The sequence below is a fragment of the Macaca nemestrina genome, chromosome 2 (genome assembly GCF_043159975.1).
Source record: "Macaca nemestrina isolate mMacNem1 chromosome 2, mMacNem.hap1, whole genome shotgun sequence".
Lineage (NCBI taxonomy): Eukaryota > Metazoa > Chordata > Mammalia > Primates > Cercopithecidae > Macaca > Macaca nemestrina.
Window position 1 is genome coordinate 108,361,436 of NC_092126.1, and position 24,590 is coordinate 108,386,025.

At 43.7% G+C, this 24,590-nt stretch overlaps 1 protein-coding gene across 2 annotated transcripts in view; it reads left to right on the plus strand.

The window, feature by feature from the left end:
* LOC105480324 (exosome component 7) overlaps positions 1-24,361 on the plus strand; it is a 34,031-nt gene extending 9,670 nt beyond the window's left edge. For both annotated transcript variants that reach the window (XM_011739000.3, XM_024792492.2), the window contains exons 2-8: positions 2,435-2,536; positions 2,842-2,936; positions 10,366-10,531; positions 14,768-14,838; positions 18,466-18,589; positions 20,294-20,449; positions 24,123-24,361. In XM_011739000.3, the coding sequence (XP_011737302.1) occupies positions 2,435-2,536; positions 2,842-2,936; positions 10,366-10,531; positions 14,768-14,838; positions 18,466-18,589; positions 20,294-20,449; positions 24,123-24,227 (819 nt within the window). In that variant the 3' untranslated portion in view covers positions 24,228-24,361. The remainder of the gene's footprint in view (positions 1-2,434; positions 2,537-2,841; positions 2,937-10,365; positions 10,532-14,767; positions 14,839-18,465; positions 18,590-20,293; positions 20,450-24,122) is intronic.
* The last annotated feature ends 229 nt before the right edge of the window (positions 24,362-24,590 follow it).

A 24,590-nucleotide genomic window follows, 5' to 3' on the forward strand; every position in this document is an offset into this window, starting at 1 on the left:
GTTTATTTTCTGTCATTGAAAAGTTACACGGGTGAAAGACCTGAAGCAAGTATGGCAGAGGGTGATCATTGGTATGTGTGGTGCTGCAGTGTTTTGCTTTTCTCTGTTTAATTTCTCAAAAAAGTCAGTAACATATGCAGTTAGCCAGGCAGTTTAAAGATAAACTGTTTAAAGATAAACTGTCAGCCACATACTTTAGAGCAGTGTTTTGTTTTATTTTTTATGTTTCTGGGAAGCATCAACTCCTTGGAGAATCTGATTAAACTAATGATTCTTTTTGTGAAAAAAACTGCTTTTGAAAAATGTTTACAAAGAATGAGAAGGAGCTCCATGAGCCAACGTGGAAAGATTTCCTGCATATATATATATATGTATATATATATAGTTAAGTGTTAAAAAAAAAAAAAAAGTAAGAGTATCTATAGTATTCCACCTTTCATATAAGAAACAAGGGGATATTTAAAAATTCATGTATTTGCTTATTTGTGCAGAGAAAATACAAGAAAGATAAACCAGAAACTAAAGAGAAACCTGGGGTGAATGGGAAGAAAGGGGCATGAAAATAGCATAATACAGAGAAGAGGAGAGTGACATTTCTCTGAGCATACTTTTCTGAGTTTTGTCTCTTAGAACTATAGTGATAGCTCACAAACCCAGAAAGTAAGTAAGTAAAAGTAACCAGGATATAGGGGAACCCAAAATGGAATACAAAAATTTGCAAATGAAAAATAGCCAGGCATGGTGGTGCGCCTGTAATCCCAGCTACTTCAGAGGCTGAGGCAGGAGAATCGTTTGAACGCAGGTGGCGGAGGTTGCGGTGAGCCCTGCCATACTGCACTCCAGCCTGGGTGACAGAGCCATAGTCTAAAAAAAAAGTTACAAGTTACAAATGAGTCTGTGTTACAAGTGAATAATGTAACCACACTGAAGGGCATGTGGAAGAAAAGAACTCAAGTAACTGGAAAACAGTATTTTGGCTGAATACTATGAGGCTAAAGACAGAACTTTATACAAATGTTGTGCGCTGTTAGTAAATTTGTTTCTCACAGGGGTATGGATTAGAAGTTTGGAAACTATGTGTATGCTGAGATTGAACAAATATAGAAATGCATGGTAGATAATAAGAACCGGGTTTCTCCTTCTTTGAGAAAGAAGTTACAAATAAGAAAAGGAGGAAGGCTAGAATGAACCATGTGATGTTAGATTGGAATTAGCTATCAGTATGAACTTATGGCTTTTTAATAGATACGTAGATAGATACAGAATTACACGTAGATTTGGGGGGGTGGCGGGGGGGGGTGGTTAGTATACATACCTGTATTTTTTAGCTCTGTATGCTAAGAAGTTCTGAAAGAAATAATATTCCAACAGCAATGAACTTAGAGCCTAGATCCTGGTTTTCAGTACCATTCCCCAATAAAAGCAACCAGGGCTTCTTGGAGAAAGGCTTGATCCCTAGGGCTGGACAGAGAAAACACAAGAGGATAGATATCTTGTGTTGCAGAAAGTATATAATTACTCACAAAAAGTTGGCAGCATGTTGAAAGAACACAAAAACTAACCCAAAGAAGCCCCCAGTGGCCGAATTTGGAACACTTTGAGCAGCAAAATAACTAATGATAGTAGTGGATTATAACCATAGCATAAAAGATACCAATGAGTTGTACTGATATAAGTAATTGAAGGAGCAAATAAATGGGCAGAAGGAACATAGACCTCCCTGAAAACCATCTTGTGCCAAAAGAGTCAGCAAACTTCCTGTAAAGGATTGGATAGTAAAGATTTGGGGCGTTATGGATCATCTCTCCGGCCCAACCACTCAGCTCTGCTTTTGTAGTGCAGAAGCAATCATAGACAATACCTAAACAAGTGGACATGGCTATGTTCCAGTAAAACTACAAAAACAAGGTCCCTTAGTTTGTTGACCCTGTTCTAGAGACTGCCTCTTTAGAAGATTAGGTGTCTTTCCCTGTTTACACAGTAGATCTTGTTGAATTTTAGGGGTAGGAGGGCTTCAGTTGAGATGATTGTACCCTGTAGCTCTGACACATACACTACTTGGTGCAATTTAAGAATTGCAGATTTGGGGAGAGGTAGCTTATTTTGTCTCTTGTTCAGATCTTGTTTTTGTGTACATATTCTGTATAGTGGTATGTAGTGTAGATTTTGCAATCAGACACAACTGGCATGGAAAACTAGCTTTGTCTTCACTAGCTGTAGGACCTTGGACAAGTCGCTCAACTTCTCTGAGTTTCTATTTCCTCATATGTAAAATAGTAATGTGGTTAGCTACAAGGACAGAATTTTAGATGATCCACTAAGAGGAAAAGATATTCTGCATATATCTTCTCTAGGGGGAAAATGAGTGAGTCAGTTTAGGAGTCTATTATTGGTCTGGGGTGACAGCTATAGGATTGTGGTTGTTAACACCTAGGAAGACCTCCGCGTGGATGGCCGTGGCTGTGAGGACTACCGATGTGTTGAAGTGGAAACCGATGTGGTGTCCAACACCAGTGGGTCCGCCAGGGTCAAGCTGGTGAGTACTGTGACCATGGTTGAAGCCCAAGTGGAGAAATGAGTAGACACTAAGGAATGAGCTGCTGATGCCATCTGGCTTTTGGAATGCAGATTGCTCTTGGGGAAATCAAAGATCCAAGCCAAACTCAGGGAGGAGGTGTCTCCATATCTGAAAGACTGCTCACCTCCTCCAAAGACCACTTTCCAAGTCTTAGCACTGCTCCTAAAAGAGTCCCCCAGGGGTGTATGTCCAGAAGAGGAGGGAGGTGGTGGAGCGCCTGGCTGCCTACTCTGAGTGAGGACCCTTCTTGCATGTGTCTGCAGGGTCACACAGACATCTTGGTGGGCGTGAAAGCAGAAATGGGGACGCCGAAGCTGGAGAAACCAAATGAAGGCTACTTGGAGTTCTTTGTTGACTGGTCAGTACTATGCAGATATTTCTAAAGAAAAAATTCTAAAGAAAAATGATTTTTAAAATGAAGATTCAGAAAATGAACCTCTAGTTTCCTGTTGAACCCACTTTTATACTTATCATTCAGCCATCCAGCCGGCATTTGCTGACCTCCTCCTATGTGCCAGGTTCATAGTCAGGACTCTTGGCTTGAGTCCTGCCCTAGTCTTAACCACCTGGCTATTGCTGGCCTTGTTTTCCCTGTCCAGTAAAGGAGGACATCTGCCAGGCAGCCTAGTGCATGATTGTGATGAGGGTCAAATGAAATGATTGTGTTATGGTGCTTTGAAAAATATCATACACAGTAAGGATCATTTGGTCTAAAATGTACTATTTCTCTTCCTATTCTAGTTCTGCAGAAAACTGTTCATGATTTGCTTGACAGATGAAGCCTAGGGTCAGCCAAGCAGCCTGACAGGTTGAGGAAGTGGCAGCTAGGCAGGCAGTATGGGTACTGAGAAGAGAGAGGGCTCTGTAGTGTCTGCAGCCAGCCTTGGGCCAGAATGTCACTTCCTTCTCTGGCCAGCTTTGTGATCTCAGGCTGGTTACTCAGTCTCACTGTGGCCAAATTTCTTCATCTAAAAAATGAGGATAATTAAGAGGAAATGAATAGAGTGAGTACTTAGCACAGTGACTGAGACTCCCAGTGGGCTTTCAATAAGTATTATTTTTCCTTATTTTGTCAGTAAGTTCAATAAGTATCATTAGCTCCACGTTCTAGGGGTTGGGGCTTTTTATTGGGTTGCTGGCCAGGTCCCGTCTTCTATCAGTTACCTTGCTTCTGGAAGTCAGGCCTTCTTGAAGTGGGTAAGGATCTCTGTGGGCTCATGCTGGGTGTAGGTATATAATGTTGACCCTGTATCAAGATCCCCGAGACCACCTCCACATTCAGAGATTTGCTGGACTTAGCATATAGTGATACTCACAGCTAAGGTTTATTATAGCAGTGAAAATACAGTAACTTATTTGTGACATTTCTGCCCAGGAAAGCCCATTAGAAACTCAGCACCCAAGATTTTTACTGGGGGCTGGTCACATAGACACTCGCTGCTTAATACATAATGAAGTTTTCTAAAGGAAAGCAAATGTTCAGCATAAATGATATTATTTGCACAATATAGGCACAATGGACTACCCCCATCAGTTTACTATTGACTGGGAATAGTCTGAGAGCCAGGTTCCCAGATGGCAGCCAAGGGCCAACCCTGCAAACAGACCCTTCTGAAAATAGCAGCCTTGGACCGCAACGGCAGCTCTTTTCTGCACAAATGTTAACCCACTTCTGTAGGGTAGTTACAGTCTTCCAGTCTGAACTTCCATACACGGAAGCTGCTTCTCACAGTACTCCTATAAGAGAAATGACAAATGAGTTCAGAGAGGGTAAGTGACTTTCCCAGGGTTACAAAGCTAAAAGTGCCAGCTCAGGTCTGTCCAACCTGTGAATCTTTGCTCGGTTTACTTCATGCAGCCTATAGGTCAGCTTTGGAGGGCTGCTCTTGGGGAGTCCAAGAACTATCCATGTTCATTTTTCTGGTCAGTTTTTTTTCCAGCCCACTCCTGTCCTCTGCTCTGGTCCCCCAAGTCATCTCTCCTGGTTCTGCTCATCTTCTCTCACCAGCTTGAGTTGTCCCATGGAATTGGGACATCCTCTTAAGTTACTGTGGATGATGGTGACCTTGTTCAAGCCCCCAATTTATCTTTTCCTTTGTTCTTGGAGGAAGCAGAATGCCTCTAGTAGCCTTGATCTGCCTAATTCAATGCAGTAAGCAGTCACTGAGGAGCAGACAACGTATGAGGAACTGTAATTTGCTTTCTTTTTCATCTCCTTCATTACCTTCTACCTCATTCATTTTAAGCAGACCAAAGACATTCAGCCCAACCACACCAAAGAGAGGGTGTTGCCCTCAGATGCTTGGTATAGGGGATACATTTCATTGTGACTCTATGTCTAAATATGACTGCAAGTTAGCCTGCTGCTCTTATCCCTTTCTTGTCCCAGCTGTATAGGAAGAGTGACTCTAGTGTGAGAGGATCCTTTGAGTTGCCTCTTCCCAAGATCTGGCTTCTAGAAGTAGCCTGTCTTTCTTGCCTTAGAGTGGCTGCCTCCTGGTCTCTTTTCCTCCTCCGTGGGTCTCAATCCACAGTCCCAAGAGCTCCAGTTTCTACGTAGTTCTCCTGAATTGATTTCTCAAGATGGACAGTCTCAAAGTGGCACACTTTAGCTTCTGTAAGTGGCTCAGCTAATGTAATCAGCCCAGCAAGTAGAATCACCATGAGAGAGTCACAAAACCCCATTTCCTACAGAGATGAGAGAGGTTACCAAGCACTGATGGCTGCCACCTGTATCAGAACCTCACTTGAGCCTTCAAGGAGCATAATTATTTTAATTGCATAAACAAGCATGTCCTTTTATTCTGAATCAGTGAATAGGAATGGCTTCTGGACACTTGTGGATGTGCCGAGCAATAAGGGTGCCACACGCCCACTCCCACCTGGACTCCAGGCATAGGGCCTCTGCTGGAGAGCTCAAGGCATTTGCCTATCCACAGGCTGAAACATAGTTGCTACCCAGCGGAAGGAAAGAAATTGGTGGTGATGGTGATAGTGGTGGTGGCGGCGGTGATGGTGGTGAGGGTTTCTTCTGCTCTGAGTCTAGTTTGATTTAACTTCTTGTCAGCAACTTCCAGTTTTAATTAAATTCCCAGGGGTAGAGAGGTCTCAGAAAACTGATTGATTTTCTGCTAACTCATTTCACTTGGTTTTGTCTGCTTGGAATGATAATACATGGAGCCAAGAAAGACATTGTCGCCACCTCCATAATTTACCCTGTTTCTTGGGAATGATGAACAATCTTTGCTATAGCCCTCACAGCCCTTTGGAAAGACTACTTCACTGACCCTGAGCCCTGCTCTAGAGAGGCCTGGCAGCACTGTCACTAAACTGGGAGCAAAATCTGACCTTTTCATATCTTTGGTTTACTGATTGTAGTTGAGAGTAGGCTATTTTAAATGAGAACTTGGAAACTTTAGGAAAAAGTGGTTTCTATCTAAAGCCCAAGAGGAAGGTAAGATTTTAGTGAGCTGGTGTGTCACCCTGTGCTGCCACTAGGCGGTGAGCCATCAAGTTGCTTCTCTGTTCTCCGACCATTGTGTTGATGGGTTTAGGACTGTGGTTTAGCCTCTTAGAGAGACTTGGGTTTTTAACTAGGGGAGTTTAGGAGAACATTTTTCATTCATAAATGTTTCAGGATGCTCTGCACTTGTCACTTCCCTTTGGGATCTTAAATATTTTTCAATGTGATCAGTTGTATTTTTCACTAAAATTCAACCAGAATCTTCAAGCCTGCATTGGTGGGTAGAACCACTATATCTGGGTTCCTTGCCTGCTTAGTGCTGTTAAAGGGGACACTGTTCCTGGCTGAAGGGCTGGGGGTGGGTACAAAGCAGAGAGGCAACCTGCAGAAGCCTTTTGAGGCTAATTGTGATCGAAGTCTCCCAAGCTGATGAGATAACTCTGGCAGAAACTTCAAACAAAGGCTTGTGATGAAAAGCTCAGAATGTACTTACTATTGGTCTGGTACCCATTCACAGGAAGGCTTCTGCAGGCTCAGAAGTGAGCACATGTACACACAGAGGAATCAGCCTTAGGGCCTGTGCTGGGGCTAGATGACTACTGGAGGGGTAAGGCCCGAGTTAGCCCTGCCTAGATACCCACTAGATCACTTTTTCTGCTATGGGCCTGGCCTCACCTGGCTGTAAGACTTCATAGATTTGCAGGCCAGATTGATTGCCAGGCAAACAACAATGGGCCCAGTGTCTAGAGTCCCTTTCCAGGTAGGCATGGCCTTGATCTCAGCCTACCCCAGTTAAACCAGAGATGTTCCAAGCAGGAGGGTAGAGATGATGAGTCAGAAGGGGTGGAGGGCTGGGAGGGGTAGCATTCCCGGGATCTTAATTAGTTTATCCAGCTCAGTAAACAATTTCCCACAACTCTGGAAGAGGGACTGGTCATGCTTTATGAAGGGTCAGAATTGGTTTTGGTAAATGCAGAAAGCATTTGGTTTTATGCCCAAAAGACTGAGTGTGTACACCCCTCACTGAAGGAGTAGATTGTGAGGCATATGAGCAGGTGGCTACAATTACCAGCCTGTGTTTTCTTTCTCTGTCTCTCTAACAGAGCAGAACAGCTTTTTATTCAGGGCTTCCTTGATCAACATTCCTTGACTCCAACATTTGTGGTCTAGTGATAAGTCCCAAGACCAGAGCACACATTCATTTCCTTGAGGCAAAAGGTAAAACCAAGGAAAGTGAATCTGACTAATGTTAGACTATAAACCAAGCTTGCCAAATTACAGATTCAAGGAGAGTTCAGGGAAGCATAGCAGATAAGGGCCAGGCTGCCTGGGTTAGAATTTTAGCTTACCACGCACAGTCATCTTGTGGCCTTGGACAAATTACATAACCTCTCTGTGACTCGGTTTTCTTATTTCTAGAATGGAGTCAATACCTCCTAGGGTTGTTGTGAACACTAAATGAGTTAATACACCTAAAGTACTAAGAGTGGTGTCTAGCTTATACTAAACATTCAAAAAAAAGGTAAGGTTTCCCTTCTTGTAAAATGAGAGAGTTAGACCATCTGGGATCTCACAGTGTCATCCCACAGGTCAGATCCCACCTGTGAGATTTTTGTTTCACATAGGGATTTTTTTTTTAAGGTGGACCTTAAGTCAGGGCTGGAAAGTTTGCCACAGCCTCCATCATTCTCTATTGCTTATAGAGAATGATTTTCTTATTAGTTATAGAGAGTGGCCCTTTGTTCAGATACATGTAGTAACCTTGCTGACTCCTATAGGCATTTGGGTTTTTATCCTCTGGAGATGGTCTCTAAGGCCTGTTCCAGGTCTACATTTCTGTCAGAAAGAGTCCTTGGGCTGTGAGTGCCCAGTAATTAAGTGGAATCCTCATTTCTCTACTTCAGCCTTTGTCTTCACCCATCAGCAGAATATGGGGTCTCTGGCTTATGTTACTTAAAGCATTGTACCCCATCCCCCACCCTGAACAATTGCCTTCCGTTTTCCCAGCCTCCTCTCCAGAGTCACTGCACAGCTGTGGCACCATCCAGACACAGGAGAGTTCCATGGGCTCATGAGTCTCTGAACCTTCCTCTCTGTCTGACTGCTGGCTACGCTGAAAGAATAGGGGTATGTGTGTGTATGTGTGTGTGTGTGTGTGTGTGTGTGTGTGTTTTAAGCCACTTAAAAATCGGTAAAAATTTCCACTTTAACCCAGTGTCCAAAAAAACCAATGGGGCATGGGTTTGTTGTTGTTGTTGTTTTTTGAGACAGAATTTTATCTTGTTGACTAGGCTGGAGCGCAATGGCACCATCTCAGCTTACCGCAACCTCCACCTCAGGTTCAAGTGATTCTTGTGCCTCAGCCTCTCAAGTAGCTGGGATTACAGGCATGCGCCACCATGCCCAGATAATTTTTCCATTATTAGTAGAGACAGGGTTTCTCCTTGTTGGTCAGGCTGGTCTCAAACCCCCGACCTCAGGTGATCTGCCCGCCTTGGCCTCCCAAAGTGCTGGGATTACAGGCGTGAGCCACCGTGCCCGGCCAGGGGCATGGTTTTATAGGTAGATTCATTTAGACAGTTGGACCTGGGAAGCTCTATAAATTGTCCCCTAAGGCTGTAGAAGAGTTAGTGCATTAATCCCAAAGAAATTAGTCATACCCAGGAGCATGTGCCCACTACATTCAGGGAAAGAGAAACATTTTGAGCATAAGCATCTCTGACTGGATTTGTGTACACAGAAATCTCTGTAGGTGTATTTTTAAGCACTTAAAACAGGGACTTAATATTGATTGCTTAGTGTTTAAATTAGAAACAGGTTATGTTTTGCTGGCTGTGCAAAGTAAAAACTTGGTCCCTAGTGACTTGATTATTTCACCATAAACGAGCTGCTTTTCTCGGCTCGATGCCAGAGTCCAGCAAAGGCGGGGAACAACGAGGTTGCTATGGCAGTAATGAAATCTCTCTTGGGGACTTAAAGGGGATTCTGCTGGCTCACAGTGGTAAAGGAAGAGTATATAATTAGAGAGGCAAAATTTTATGTAACGACGTAGTCTGATTATTTTAAGATTAATTCTTCCACCTATATTACTAAGTGAGTTTTTTTTAGTGTTATACAAATTGGGTGGGCACTGCCATGGGCCTTCACACAGGTTTTGCTTTGCCTGTAATCTTCCTGCCTCTCTGGCCTGACCAGCTCTGCTCATCCCACGTTTGAGGTCTCCTTTAAACCTGAACGCTAATTGACATTCTTGCGCCTCCCTCCCCCTTCCACCTCACTGTTTGCTCCCTATCGTGAAACTGCCCTCCCTCACTGGAACCGCTGGCTTTGGGTCCGCGTCCGCCTCACTTAGTCTCTAGGTCTCTGGTAGCTGGTGCAGGGCTGGGTACCTTCGAGATGGGCAAGGAGTCAGAAGGCTTTAATATGTGATTTTACAGAGTCTGTGCTGAAACCACCGGCTTCTTACCTTTCTAGTCCTTTATTGTTACAGTAAAATAATTACTATAATGTTTACTTACCTCACATACATATTAAGGGTTTGTTTGTATTAAGCCAAAACCCTCGGAAACGTCCTGTTAAACACTTCAGTGTTTTTACAGTGGCTAACGTGGAATCCTGTTAGTTTTGTTGAGGTTATTGGGCATAAGTATCAAGAAGCCAAAAAGGGAAAAACAAGTTTTCCTCTTGAAAAATGTCAAATGAAGGAGGTAACCTACTACTTATGAGCCAACAGTCTTTCCCTTGCTTTCTTTCATTTTCCTTCTCTTCAGTACAGTGATATCTAAAGTTTCTGACTATCATACATGTCTTTTAAGTCATTCCAGAAAGGTTATTGTACTGACATTATGGTTATTATATTGAGAGTATCATAGTATATTCTAAAGCTGTGAAACTGGAGGTGGTGTATATGATGAAACCCCTCTGTAACCCAGACTGCTTCATTCCCTAGGCCTCTCAGCTTCCTGGGCCTGCCAGACAAGAGTATTTATTATACTCTGAAGATAAGAGAGTTAATTATTATCAGCTGAGGTTCACATTACCATCACTCTCCTGTTTCTCTTTGACTAAAGATGGCTTCTGTTAGAAGCTATTGGGAAATCCCGTAACACACGCTGACAAATCCAGGTCACAGTGCTGATCTGGTTCATTACATGTGTCTGGAGTCAGGAAAAGTGGCAGATGCCATCCTTTCCTCATCCCAGTGACTTTCTGTTGAGCAGCTGGCTCTTCCAGCATTCTGTAGGGAAACCAGAATAAAGCCTTGTCTCCTTGCTTTTTGCACTTGGAAAGACTCACCCAGTTTTTTTGTTTCTGTTTTGTATAGTTCAGCCAATGCTACCCCTGAATTTGAAGGTAGAGGAGGTGATGACCTTGGCACCGAGATCGCTAACACCCTCTATCGGATATTTAACAATAAAAGCAGTGTCGACTTGAAGACCCTCTGCATTAGTCCTCGGGAGCACTGCTGGGTTCTCTATGTGGATGTGCTAGTGAGTATCACCCTGCTGAACTGGCCACATTCTACCTTTGTTGGAAAGACTAGTTGGCCTACTTTCCTTCCAGTGCCTTTTTCCTTTTCAGGTGGATGCTTTCAACTTATAGGGTGAGATTTCTTGGGAAAAGATGGTATCCTATAATAATTTTTAAAAAAATTAAATACAACATAGATGTAAGCAGCATATATATAATGCCATTCTATAATAAAATTATAGTCCTATCATGGTAGCACCTAAAATTGCCCATAAAAGTTGTCTGGGAAGAATAAAACAAGAGATGGTCTCTGGATGGTGCCAGACAGAGTTAATGGGCAGAATTTAAATAGGTTGGTACATTCTGTGTGAAAGGATGATAAGCTCTTTACATGCATTTTCATTTAAACATTATAAACCTGTTGCAAATGGACACTGTTATATTTCCCATTTATAAGTGAGGAAACTAACACATAGAGAGGTTAAGTAACTAGCCCAAGAGGTCTCAGCTTGTGAGTGATGCTGTTGAGTCTCAAAGCCAGGTCTGTATGATGTGAACACCTGGTGTGACTTCACTGTGCCATCGTTTTTTTAAACACCTCAGAGCCTGCCTGCCCCTAGTTTCCTGGGTGAGGCCCCAGAGGCCCTGCCTCCTCCCACACAGAGTCTACTTACCTGGGAGCCTTTTGAGTCCAGCCTTCCATTTCCTCCCTTGTACTTTGCCTCCCAAATACTCCTCTACACATGTTTTGGCACTCGACAGTAACTTCTCTGTGTAGCTCTAATTAATTTTGGGTTTTTTTGAGATGGAGTCTCGCTCTGTCACCCAGGCTGGAGTGCAGTGGCGTGATCTTGGCTCACTGCAACCTCTGCTTCCCAGGTTCCATCGATTCTCATGTATCAGCCTCCTGAGTAGCTGGGACTACAGGCACAAGTCACCACGCCTGGCTCATTTTTGTATTATTAGTAGAGATAGGGTTTCATCGTGTTGGCCAGGCTTGCCTGGAACTCCTGACCTCAAGTGATCCACCTGCCTCGGCCTCCCAAAGTGCTGGGATTACAGGTGTGAGCCACTGTGCCTGGCCTTAATTTTGCTTTTGTATAATCCTGTAGCAGTTGGTTGCTTGTTTATATACAGGATCTTGTTGGGTCTGTTTTATTCCTTTTTGTTAAATTTTGTGAACCTTGAGATTAGCAGCTACATCTTCCACTTCAGATTAAGGACACAAAGCTAAGCTATTGGCCAAATAGATTATTTAATGAATGTGCAGATAAAGGAGATCTGTGAACTGACAGTGAACTTCATGAAAAGAAACAGCCTGGCTCTGCATGTTGGCTCTACTGAAACAGGGTGGAACTTTCTAGATATTTTTAAATTAATTTGATATTGGATGGAGCATAGTCAAAAGGTAGCAGTGGTAACCATTATCTAGCAGGTTACTGTTGCAATGCTACCACTAATAGGTAAAAATAATGAAATTACAAATCTATTTGCTTTTTCTGTCTCTCATAAGTGTGATGCACCTTGTAGTGTGATTCCTACTAAGCAGGCAGTTTTTCAGGTCTTGGTTTTGAGGAGGTGAGAACTGGCAGCCTGTAGTCCTTACTGAGGATGGTAGAGGCAGGCTTCATAGTTGCCCAGGGAGGTGCAGCTCCATGGCATGAACTCTCAGGTTCCATCCTGTGTCTGAAGAACATTATGTCCACTCCCCTTCTCCACTAGAGAAAGTTAAGACACAAGTGTTGTGGCGCACTGCATTTGTCCTTTTGTAATCCTTCTGTGTTCATCCTCAGTATTCATGCACACTTGTAGTTTTGTAGGATGGCCCACTGATGGGGACTGATGTGCTTTTGATTCAGTCAGTTAAAGTCAAAGTAACAGAAGCCTATTCTATTAGGGAAGGCTTTTACAAAACTGATGAATATTGGGACATTATCTCAGCTCAGAAGCAGCCCTCTTCAGTGAGCAGGGGATACATGGTGCACAGGAGTATCCAGGGGAATGTGCACTGTGTCCCTGTCATCTGTAGACCTTTATTTTTAAGACTCCTGGCATTTGGATTTCTTCTGAAATATTTTTTAAAGGGTTTTGCTTATTTTGGAAGAAGACATGAACTTTGAAAATGTCATTTTCTGACCAGGTCCAGTGACTTACGCCTGTATTCCCAGCACTTTGGGATGCCAAGGCAGATGGATCACCTGAGGTCAGGAGTTCGAGACCAGCCTGGACAACAGGATGAAACCCTGTCTCTACTAAAAATACAAAAATTAGCTGGGTATGGTGGCGCACACCTGTAATCCCAGCCACTGGGGAGACTGAGGCAAGAGAATTGCTTGAACCTGGGAGGCAGAGGTTGCAGTGAGCCAAGATGGTGCCACTGTGCTCCATCCTGGGCAACAGAGTGAGACTCCATCTTTAAAAAAAAAAAAGTTGTCATCTTCAGAAAAGTTTTTAATGAATTAGAAAAGCATTTTTGAAAATGATATTATTAATGAGGCCGATCCATTTTTGGCATTCACATAATTTTCATCAGTGGATGGGTGATATACTGAGTAGATTGAGTCCATGTTTGAAGCGAGGTGGTGGAAATCTGTGAGGCAATCCTTGAAGCAGGATAGTGGAAAATAAGTCTCCTATTTTCTTTTTGCCAACTCGTCTGGGTAGTCCTCAGACAGAGCCCATGTTCAAACAGATACTTGCTGGGCACCCTGCCATGTTTTTATACTTATTTACTTCAAACCTGTTACAGTCAGATAACCCACCTGTTTCCAGTATTGTTTTTTTCCCGAGTTTGGTTATTTTATGAGAGTGAAAATTTAGCTTCACGGAAATTTCACTTTGCTTTGCTCTTTATAGTTCTCTGATGGCATCAGTTTTTACTCCAAGAGGGATAACTGTTAGAACTTTGTTGCACTAACAACACACAGCTGACCTTTGGTGGGGTGATTGGTCACAAGGCTGTCTTTTGATGGGTTCTTCCACAAATAATCACCAACATTCTTCATAACAGCCCTTCTGTTGGGCTCTGGGGATAAAAGGATGAACAGAACTACAGAGTCCCAGCCTTTAGGAGTTCACAGTTCAACTGAAGAAGAGAGAGACTCTAAACAAAAACAGAAATACATGGCTTTTCTTTCTATGTGTGACTTCTCACCTTTCTTATTTGGGGCAGCCCAGTCGGCTTTATTCCATAACCTCAGGCCGAGGCCTCTCTAAAATGAGGACAGAAGGATATGCCACCTTCCAGTTAAATGTGCTCTAATTTTCCCTGCTAGATGAGCACACATAAGTGCACTCAACACTTTTGCTCATGGGCAGAAGCTTGTCTGAGAGACCTTAGTCTTCATTATAAGTAATGTAAAACATGTAGTATTTAATGTCTGAGTGTCAGATATACATTGATCGTTATGTACGAGAGGTAATTACAGTAGTGAATGTGAACCTAGTAGCAGCCGCAACATCAGTGGTCAGTGTTTTCTCCTTGTTTGGAGGCCAGGCATGTCTTAGCAAATATTGGAGTGACACTTGGAGTACAATTGAGAGCTGTCTGGGGCAAAATAAAGGTGATCAGTCCCACCTTCAGGGCAGCCCCAACTGCCTGAAGTGCCTATGAGAGGAGCACACCACAAGCCATGGCCTCTGAGTGTTGGTACCACAGCCCTGGTCAACTGTGACCTTGTGTGCATGGGCCACATAAGCACAGCCATTACAAGGCAGTGCTTGTAATTAGGGTGAAGGACTGTGTCAGTGAGTTGCAGTCATTGCATGGCTAGCCAGGAGAGCAGCCACATGTTATCTTTATTTTATAAACACACAGTCAGCATTTCTTAGAAATCAGTGTCCTTGACCACAGAATAGATTTGGGAAAAAAAAAAAAATCAGTGCCTGGCCGGGTGTGATGGCTCATGCCTACACCCGAGCACTTTGGGAGGCTGAGGCAGGCAGATCACTTGAGGTCAGGAGTTCAAGACCGGCCTGGCCAACATGGTGAAACCCTAAAAATACAAAAATTAACTGGGAGTGGTGGCACACACCTGTAATCCCAGCTATTCGGGAGGCTGAGGCAGGAGAATTGCTTGAACCTGGGAGGCAGAGGTTTCAGTTAGCCAAGATTACACCACTGCACTCCAGCCTGGGTGACAGAGCGAGACTCTGTCTCGGAAAAAAAAAAAAGCAGTGTCCTTTAACTGGGGCAATACTTAAAGTAATATATGATGCTCGTTTTTTTTTCCTTTTTCAATTCCTGTCTCCCTTAGCTGCTGGAATGTGGTGGAAATTTGTTTGATGCCATTTCCATTGCTGTAAAGGCTGCTCTCTTCAATACAAGGTAAGTCTTCCTGGAAACAGCTCTGCAAACCTGTGGAGAACCAGGGCAGACACTTGTAATGGAACACTGAGAAAAATTTCTACTGTAGCTCATATGTGAAGATAACAGCAGGTTTTAACATTGAAAATGGTGACATCTAACGTTAAACTCCAGAAAAGATAGATTTCGTAACTTAAAACTACATATATACGTATATTCTGTATTTATTTTTTGTATTGTTATTTTTATAGACATCTACCATTTAGAAAAATATTAGAAAACTACAGAGAAGCCAAAAAGAGTAGACACCACCTACAGGCCAACTATCCAAATACTATTACTGGGTGAACTCTATGGGGGCAAGGATTTTCCTGTTTTGTCCTTGCCTATATTCCTAGCACCATGAACAGTGCCTGAAACATAGTAAGTGCTTGCATATTGCTTGATTGTACACATGTATGTTCTGAAAGCAGGGTAACAGCCTTCCCTTTGGCTTAAGAAGAGGAAATGGCTATTCCACGTGGTTCATCTTTCCAAACAGATTGTGTAGAAGGGACAAATTGCTACGGTTTTTTGGAGTTGACATTTATCCTGACTGATTATTATTCCCCCTTCTATGCTCCAAGTACTTTGAGGAAAATTTGCAGCATTTATGAGTAAATACGTGGGATAGGGTGTTCATCCTATGAGAGAGCCTACGTTAAGGTAACAGAGGATCCTATTAAAAAATGAGGATTAGAAACTTCTAGGGATATAACCTAAGGACATAATTGAATAAATGAGCAAAGATGTTTATTCTAGGATGTTCATCACAGCTGCTTTGTAATGGTAAGAAACTGGAAACAACCTGAGTTTCACAATGTAGGGGATCGAAGTCCGCACAGCAGCCTATTTAAAGGCAGGTTATTATGGAAGATCACTCACTAAATGCCATCCCCTCATCCTGGTTTTTGTTTGTTTGTTATATTTTACTTTGGTAGTTCTTATATTTAATATGTCTGGAAATAAATATGTACCCCTAAGTGGTCATTGTAATTATTTTTCAGTGCTCATATTTTGGCCAACTTAACATTTATCTGTTTTTTAGAGCTTTTCTATGATGAGTTTAGACTCCCTGTGTAATTTAGAGTAGACAAAAATTGCAGGCTGGAGTATTTGTTGAAAATGAAAGCTGAAGAGTCCCCCACCCCTAGTTATGCCTCTAGGCTCCTTGTTGAGACTATTTGAAATGTGAGCCTGGCACTCTTGGCCACTGTGGGAGCTTGCATGCCAGATCCCACAACAGTGGCTGGTGCTTGGGCCCTGTTGGGGAAGGAAAGGAAGTTGTCATCTGATGTATCTCGAGCCTCAGAAATGACTCCTCATCTGCCAGCTGGTTACTATAGGCACCCAGGCAAAAAGAGAGATTGGGAACCACACAAGGCTGTTTAGCTGTTGGGGAGGTACTGGGCAAACTGTATGCCAGAAAGGTTAACCCAGCTGCTCAGGTAGGGGAGGACACCTGTCATGGGCACAGCCATAGTCTCATCCTCAGACCAAGAACAGCCCTGCAGGCAGCAAGGAATGGGGACTCTAAGGCATCGAGTCCCCCTGGTATGTGGAGAGACTGTTGGCATATTCAGGGTCCTTTAGAAGGGTAAAGGCCACCTGAGGGTATTCTTTAGTCCTTCTGCCTAGTCATGTTGTAGCGTAAATGGTTGACTGACTTGTTCAAATAGGATATTACTTAGTATTTAAGAACTTCCCCTGATGGGAAGGCTCCAACTGGGGAAGACCCTTACAGAACTCCTTGGCCCTTGTGGACATTCTCTGGCTGAAGCTCTCGTGATATGATATAGATGCTGCCTTGTGTATGGATGCCCAGCAGGGCTCAATCATGGGGGGCTTTTGTTAGAGGAACTGGGAAAAGTACCAATGCTATTTCCATTGCAGGAGCTGGATGGACCACCTCTTCCTTCCTGGCTCCTCCACCCTATCCTGGAGTGAATTGACTTTATAGGTTAAATGTGTTTTTTAGTACCCAGCTAAAGAAACAGAATGTTGCCAGCACCCCAGAAGCATCCCACACCTTCTGTACCCCCGTGCAATTACACTCACTGATGATAACCAGCATCTTAAAAGAATAGATTACTTTTGTACTTGATATAAATGGTATCATATACTATGTTCTGTTTTGTGTCTGCCTCATTCACTGAGCATTGTGCTTTGAGAGATCTGTGTCGCTGCCTTAGTCATAGCTTGCTTTTTGCTGTATGGTGTTCCATTGTGTGACTTTGTCCGGTCTGCTGTTTATCCAGTCTACTGTACAGTCTACTGTTGTTTATCAGTCTACTGTTGATGGCCATCTGGTTCGTTTCCAGTTTGAGGCTATTACAAATAGGGATGGGCATCATGAACATTTTTGTGCATGTCTTTGGTGCACATATTTCTCTATTTCTGTTAGGGAAGAGTGTTCTGGGTTATAGGGTATGGCTATCTTTAGTTACTGTAGATGTTGCCAGTTTCACAACGTGTTTTACCAGTTAACACTTCCACCAGCAGTGTATATAAGAGTTCTGGGTTGTTTCACATCTTTGTCAACCCTTACTTTTTTTTTTTTTTGAGATGGTGTCTCACTCTGTCTCCCAGGCTGGACTGCAGTGGCATGATCTCAGCTCACTGCAATCACCCCCTCCCAGGTTCAAGCGATTCTCTTACCTCAGCCTCCCAAGTAGCTGGGATTAAAGGTGTGTGCCTCCACACCCAGCTAATTTTTGTATTTTTAGTAGAGATGGGGTTTCGCCATCTTGGCCAGGCTGGTCTTGAACTCCTGACCTCAGGTGATTCTCCCGACTTGGCCTCTCAAAGTACTGGGATTACAGGCATGAGCCACTGTGCCCAGCCTTTTTTTTTTTTTTTTTTTTTAATTATTATTTTGGTGAGTGTGCCTTGGTATCACAGTGTAGTTTTAATTTGCATTTTTAATAGATTTTATTGGCTACTCGGACAGCCTCTTTTATGAAGACATCCAAATATATTCTACGTTTGAGTCTTTTGCCCATTTTTCTATTGGGCTGTCTTTTTTAATAGGAATTCTTCATGTAATCTGTCAGATAGTATTTTCTCCATCCAGATTACATTTTTAGTTTTTAAATAATGTCTTCTGATATAAAGAAGTTCATGATATATATTTATATAATATAAATGATATATGTTAGTAAATATATATAATATATATACACATATATAATTGAATATATAACTTTTTTCCCTTTGTGAATCCTGTTCAAGAAATAGTTATCTACTCCAAGGTCATGTAGATGTTTTTTTCTAAAAGTTTTATTGTCTTATCTTTCATTTTTATATCTATGGTCTATTTCATATGGCTTTGTGTGTGTGATGTGAGGTAGGGATTGAGATTCTTTTTTTTTCCATTGGGATATCTGATTGACCCAGCATCATTTTCTAAAAGATGCCTTTCCTCATTGCATTGTGGTGCCTCCTGTTTGCTTTTGACAGGGATGACAGGGATGAGGATGATAAAGAATAGGCATAGTGTATCTTTCTCTTGTGAGACACAGGGATTCCAACTCCTATTCTCAATCTTAAAAAGAAGTTATTTTTTCTCCTCCCAGTAAGTGGGAATTTTAATTGTGCTTCTGCTTCCAGCATACCAAGAGTTCGAGTTCTGGAGGATGAAGAGGGGTCGAAGGACATCGAATTGTCTGATGACCCTTATGACTGCATACGACTAAGTGTGGAGAATGTCCCCTGCATTGTCACTCTGTGCAAGGTATAAGCTTGTGTTTTATGTTTTTTGTCTTCCCTGTGGGTGTGGGTCTCCTCCAATGCCAACCTGCTGAGGTTACTTAATAGGTTAAGAAGTTGTAATATCACATACCATATAGAAGTAGCTTTTACCCAAATCCAATAATTTGGTTATATTAGAAACCACTACCATGAGTAGCTCTTTCTTTTCTTTTTAATTGGAAGATACAACGTGATCCTTGGAGCCATGAGTGTGTTTGTAGTAATAGTAGCCAGAGTTTGTTAAGCTCCTTCCGCATACCGTGCACTTCACTAAAGCACCATGTCCTTTAATTCCCTCAACTCTATGGGGTCTAGGGTGGTTGAGTAGTGGAGGGTGGTGAACACTGTCCACCCTATGAAATGGGAGGTTGGAGCAGGTCTTGGGTATCAGGAGTGGTTTTCACATAGAGGGCTGTGGAGCTGAACAGAGGGCAGTGGAGCTGAATATCAGGCTGATGTGACATATAACTAATGCTGCTCCAGGCTGTGCAAAGAGGCCTGTATTGGCTATTGGCTGGGATTGTAGCTAATTCCACTCAGGATTCATTATCTCAAAATAAAGCTAAACAGGTCAGGTTTAATTCCACTGAGATCACTTCATGAACAGAATGTGGTGAAGTGTTCAGACAGCAGGATGTTGGGTCTTGGCTTCTTTCTTTTCTTTTTTTCTTTTTTTTTTTTTGTGACAGTCTTGCTGCAACACCCAGGCTGGAATGTGATGGTGTGATCTCGGTTCACTGCAACCTCTGCCTCTCAGGTTCAAGCAATTCTCCTGCCTCAGCCTCCCAAGTACCGGGATTACAGGCACGCACTATCATGCCCGGCTAATTTTTGTATTTTTAGTAGAGACGGTGTTTCACCGTGTTGACCAGGCTGGTCTCAAACTCCTGACCTTGGGTGATCCGCCCACCTCAGCCTCCCAAAGTGCCGGGATTACAGGCATGAGCCACCACACCTAGCCGGCTTGTTCTTTCTTGTTTATTTGTTTTGAAACAGGATCTTGCTCTGTCGCCCAGGCTGGAGTGCAGTAGCACAATCTAGGCTCACTGCAACCTCTGCTGCAACTCCCCCACCTGCCCAGGCTCAAGCTCAAGCAACCCTCCCACCTCAGCCTCCCAAGTAGCTGGTAGCACAGGCTCGCACCACCATATCTGGCTATTTTTTTGTATTTTTGGTGGAGATGGGGTCTTGCCCATGTTACCTGTGCTGGTCTCAAACTCCTGAGCTCAAGCAATCCATCTTCCTCAGCTTCCCAAAGTGCTGGGAGGCATGAGCCACGGCGCCCAGCCTTTGGCTTGTTCTTGAGTGTGTCCCTTAGCATGGACCCTCTTGATTTCCCTTGCCATCAGTGAAACGTCCATGTGGCTTTGTGTATTAATTTCTCCCTTGTGCCCCTCTGTTGGAAAGCCCTGGTGGCCTTTGCCTTGGATGGTCTCTGAATTCTAGTTTTAAACCCCCTTGCCCTGTTTTTCCATGTCATGTTTTTATTGTACCACCCACACAGTGGCCTGTGAGAATTGTTGAACATTCCTTTAACTATTTTCCTCATGAGCAGAATCTAAAATAAGACCTGGAATGACCAGTGCGGGTACTTTGCCTGGTGTAGAGATTCCCACCACGAGGCCATGAAGGGTGGGGCTCTGAGGCCTGCGTGACCCACTGTGTGCTGTGCGCCCTGCCTTTGCAGATTGGCTATCGGCATGTGGTGGATGCTACTCTTCAGGAGGAGGCCTGCTCGCTGGCCAGCTTGCTGGTATCGGTGACCAGCAAGGGAGTTGTGACGTGCATGAGGAAAGTGGGGAAGGGCAGCCTGGACCCAGAGAGCATCTTCGAGATGATGGAGGTGAGGCCCTGGTTCTGAGGAAGGTGCAGGGACCTGGCTTGGGTGCCTGCTGCTTCCTGCTCCCTTGGTCACACCATGGCGATTCTCCCCATTCACAGCCTTGACCCCAAACCTGGAGGTTGGAGAACAGCTGGTTTGAGCCAGGGGTCTGCTTACCTAATCAAGGGGGTTGCGGGGGTAGATACTCTGGACTGGGAGGTAAGGAGCCTACCAGTAACCATTTCTTATCCTCAGTAAGTGCCCCCATCTCATTTCTATGTGTCTAAATAAGACCGTTGGACTTTGATAATGTAAAGAGCCGCTCGTAACTCCAAAATCGCAGGCCTTTGTAACTTGAGGGAATAGAATTCTTGGCTCACTGCTTCCTGTCCCTTGAAGTGGGCGAGTAAAGATAGAAGCAGGGGCTGAAATGTGGCTGTCTGCCAAATTCATTACTGCTCTAGAAGTGTTTAAATGGAGACAAGCAGGGATGGTGAGAAATCCGACCCGCTGGAGTAGGAGTGTGTTGCCCCCATCACTGGCAGAGCCATCAGGGCACTTCCATAGTTTTCTGTACTGTTTGCCCCACATGTCTGTCACCTCACTGGCCTGGAAGCCCCGCAGGAAGGGACAGGGTCCTGCTCACCTGTTTCCCAGACCTTCCTTCCCCTACATCCACCTCACCTTTCTGACTGATTGACTGACTGAACTTCCAGAAACAGAGTTAGCTGGATCTGATTATTCATGCTTTCTTGTAACCTCTATATCATCACACATGCCCAGAGATCATTGCTTAATAGCAAGCACTCTTCCTTTGTGTTTAGAAACAATGACTTCTTACCGAAGAATCCAAGAACATGACATCTATTTTCTTCATCATCTTTAAAATTTAAAAGGCCAAAATGAGCACTGTATATAGCATGGAGTTCCCAACCGTGGGCTGTGAGGGTGTACTGCCCTGGCTGCAAACCTGGCTCTGGGCCATAGTCCCCCTCATCTGCAAAGTGGGACTGATAATAGTAATATCTGCCTCAGACACTGCAGAGGTGGTTATTAGGGTGATGTGAGGTGTAGAGGTGAAGCACGTGTCACAGTGTCTGATAACGTCATCAGTTCTCAGCTAATGGCAGCTCTTATTCTCTGTGCTCCGTGAAGCACCCTGAGTTCAGATTTCTCCAGATTTAATGCTGCATAAAGTCTACCAAAGGCCTCTAGACAAGGGACCGTCAAACCTTGTTTTAGAAGGTACTGTTCCCCCTCCCAGGAGAGTTTATGAGAATTTCTCTAAATAACAACAAGCACAGTAAACAAATAGCTAAAGTTTATTGTGTGCATACTATGTGCCAGATACTGTTTTCACTGCTTTAAATACATCATTTAGTCCTCAGCAACCTGTGAGGTAACTATTGTCCTCATTTTTACAGATGAGGAAACTGAGGCACACAGAGGATAAGCAGCTTGCATACAGGCCTCCCTGCTCATAAATACTGGAGCTAGGATTTAAACCCAGACTGTGTGCGTCCAGAGCCACTGCTCCCAGCCCCTGTGCAATGTCAGCCTTATAAACCAGATCTCCATGGCTGTCCTGGATGGCAGAACTGGAGCTCTGTTCAGTGAGTTGAGCTTTGTCCTCCCCTCAGGTTTGGGGGATGAGGTCTGCTAACTCTGGACAGGGGACTGTAGCTCTGTGGCCCTGTCTTACTGTTTATCTCACACAGGGATGCAGCAATCTGGAAGTGACTCACTGGTGTTGCTGAGGGCCTGGCGGGTGGTTGTGCAGGCTGCCACCCCCAACTTCTGCAGTTGCTTTCTTATATCTGGATTCAGAGGCATCAAGTCCTTCTCAAGTCCTGGCATCCTGTCCATCTCATCTCCTCTTGTCCTCCCTCTCCACCCTCATGTATATGAATAATCAGTACCCCTATTTGACAGACTCAGACTTTTTTCTTTTTCTAATGTTATGGGAAAATCTTTCCAAAGGCCCTTTTTTTTTTTTTTTTTTTGAGACGAAGTCTCACACTATCGTCCAGGCTGGAATGCAGTGGTGCGATCTCAGCTCACTGCAACCTCTGCCTCCCTGGTTCAAGTGATTCTGCCTCAGCCTCCCAAGTAGCTGGGATTACAGGTGCCCGCCACCACTCCCAGTTAATTTTTTTTGTATTTTTAGTAGAGACGGGGTTTCACTATGTTTGCCAGGCTGGTCTTGAATTCTTGACCTCGTGATCTGCCTGCCTTAGTCTCCCAAAGTGTTGGGATTACAGGCTTGAGCCACCGTGTCTGGCCCCCCAAAGGGCTTTTTGACCTTTAACCCTGACTTTGCATTTCATAGAGGTGATCACTTCCCAGCCTTTTAGATTGAAATCATCTTTTCATAAGAGTTTTAGTCATACTTGGGATCTCATCCCATGTTACAGTTAGGGGCCGGGGGAGAAGACACACAGGTCGTTACTCTGGGGAGAATACACCTGTAACTGAAAAGATTGAGGCAGGGATTTAGGCATGGATGTCTTTATCCCAACATTGCTGAGAATGGAACCAGTGGCAGAGTTGAATCCAGACTCCTATGGGAATGTGAAATACTTGATAAGGTAGAGATTTGTGGTTGGTTCTTCGTATTCTTAAAATGATTCTTGGGCCCAGAGACAGATAAAATAACAGTTTCATAAAGAAAAATATTTTTTTTATATTGGGGTTGTTGTTGTTGAGACAGGGTCTTGCTCTGTTATCCAGGCTGAAGTACAGTGGCACAGTCACTGCTCACTGCAGCCCTGACCTCCCGGGCTCAAGCAATCCTCCCATCTCAGCCCCCTGAGTAACTGGGACTACAGGCGCATACCACCATGCCCAGCTAATTTTTTAGTTTTTTGTAGAGATGGGGTTTCACTCTGTTGCCCAGGCTGGTCTTGATCTCCTGGTCTCAAGCAAAATCCTCTTGCCTTGGCCTCCAAAAGTGCTGGGATTACAAGCATGAGCCACCACTCCCAGTCATACTGAGTTTTGTTTTGTTTTGTTTTGTTTTGTTTTGTTTTGTTTTGTTTTAGGACCTCTTGTGTCTGCTGTGTAGGGACTGATTATTTTGTGGGTTGTCCCTCTTGATGTGTTTTGATTCCAACATTTCACTGCCTTTAACATCTCAGCATGGCAGTAACACCAAAGATCCCATCCAGGTACTGACTTTGGTCACACCTGAGCAGTTCTGCTTAGAGGCTGTGTGGGAGGTGAATGAGAAGCTGCTTACTAAAATGTCCTTGGCATCATCTGTTTCTTCTCCAGACACACTCTGGATTCCCTTTGGTCTCCCTATTCCTTCTCACTGTAGTACAGTGTCAACCTGGCTATACCCAAGCCCAGATTTGGTTGACAACTTTGTTTCTTGTTGCAGTGGCAGCAGGATTGTGAAGCATGAACTAATGGCCAGGGCAGGCTTTGCTGCTCCCTGTTTGCTGCCTGGTGGGGGCTGGTGTATTTATTTATTTATTTATTTATTTTTGATACGATTTTTCCAAAATTTATTATGTTGTTGGGGTTTGTGGTTTGTTTTTGTTTTAATTTGCTTTAATTAAATAAAAGTCCTCTAAGGCAGATGGAATGTGTACAATGTCAGAAAGACTACCTGGCAGAAAGGAAGCTTTTCTGGTCAGAGTGTGTGTGCCTTACAAGGGGGTGTGTGCTCTCTCCTGTCCCTTCTCCACAGACTGGCAAGCGTGTGGGCAAAGTGCTGCATGCCTCCTTGCAGAGTGTTTTGCACAAGGAAGAAAGCCTGGGACCCAAGAGACAGAAAGTTGGATTCCTGGGATGATTTGCATATCAACTGCTTAACTGTGAATTGTTTTTTACTTTTCCTTTTAAACTGGTTTGTATATAGTTTTCTTCGCTGTTATGAATTTACAGCAACATTTGTACGTGTAAAATTAAAGGCTATTTTCTGGTCTGGTTTGGTATGTTTAGGGTTCTTCAGTTGAAGTCAAGGCACCATTCAGTGACCCCTCCGAGTCTGGCCCTTATCTAGTGAGTGGCAGACAAACCCAGAGCTCTGCCACCAAGGGAGACCCCACAAGCTGGAGTAAGGACCTGGCAGAAAATGGTTTAAAGGAAATGCTTATGATATGTATTTTGTGAATTTTTTTCCCCTTGAGGAACTTTAAGAATCACAAAGAAAAGT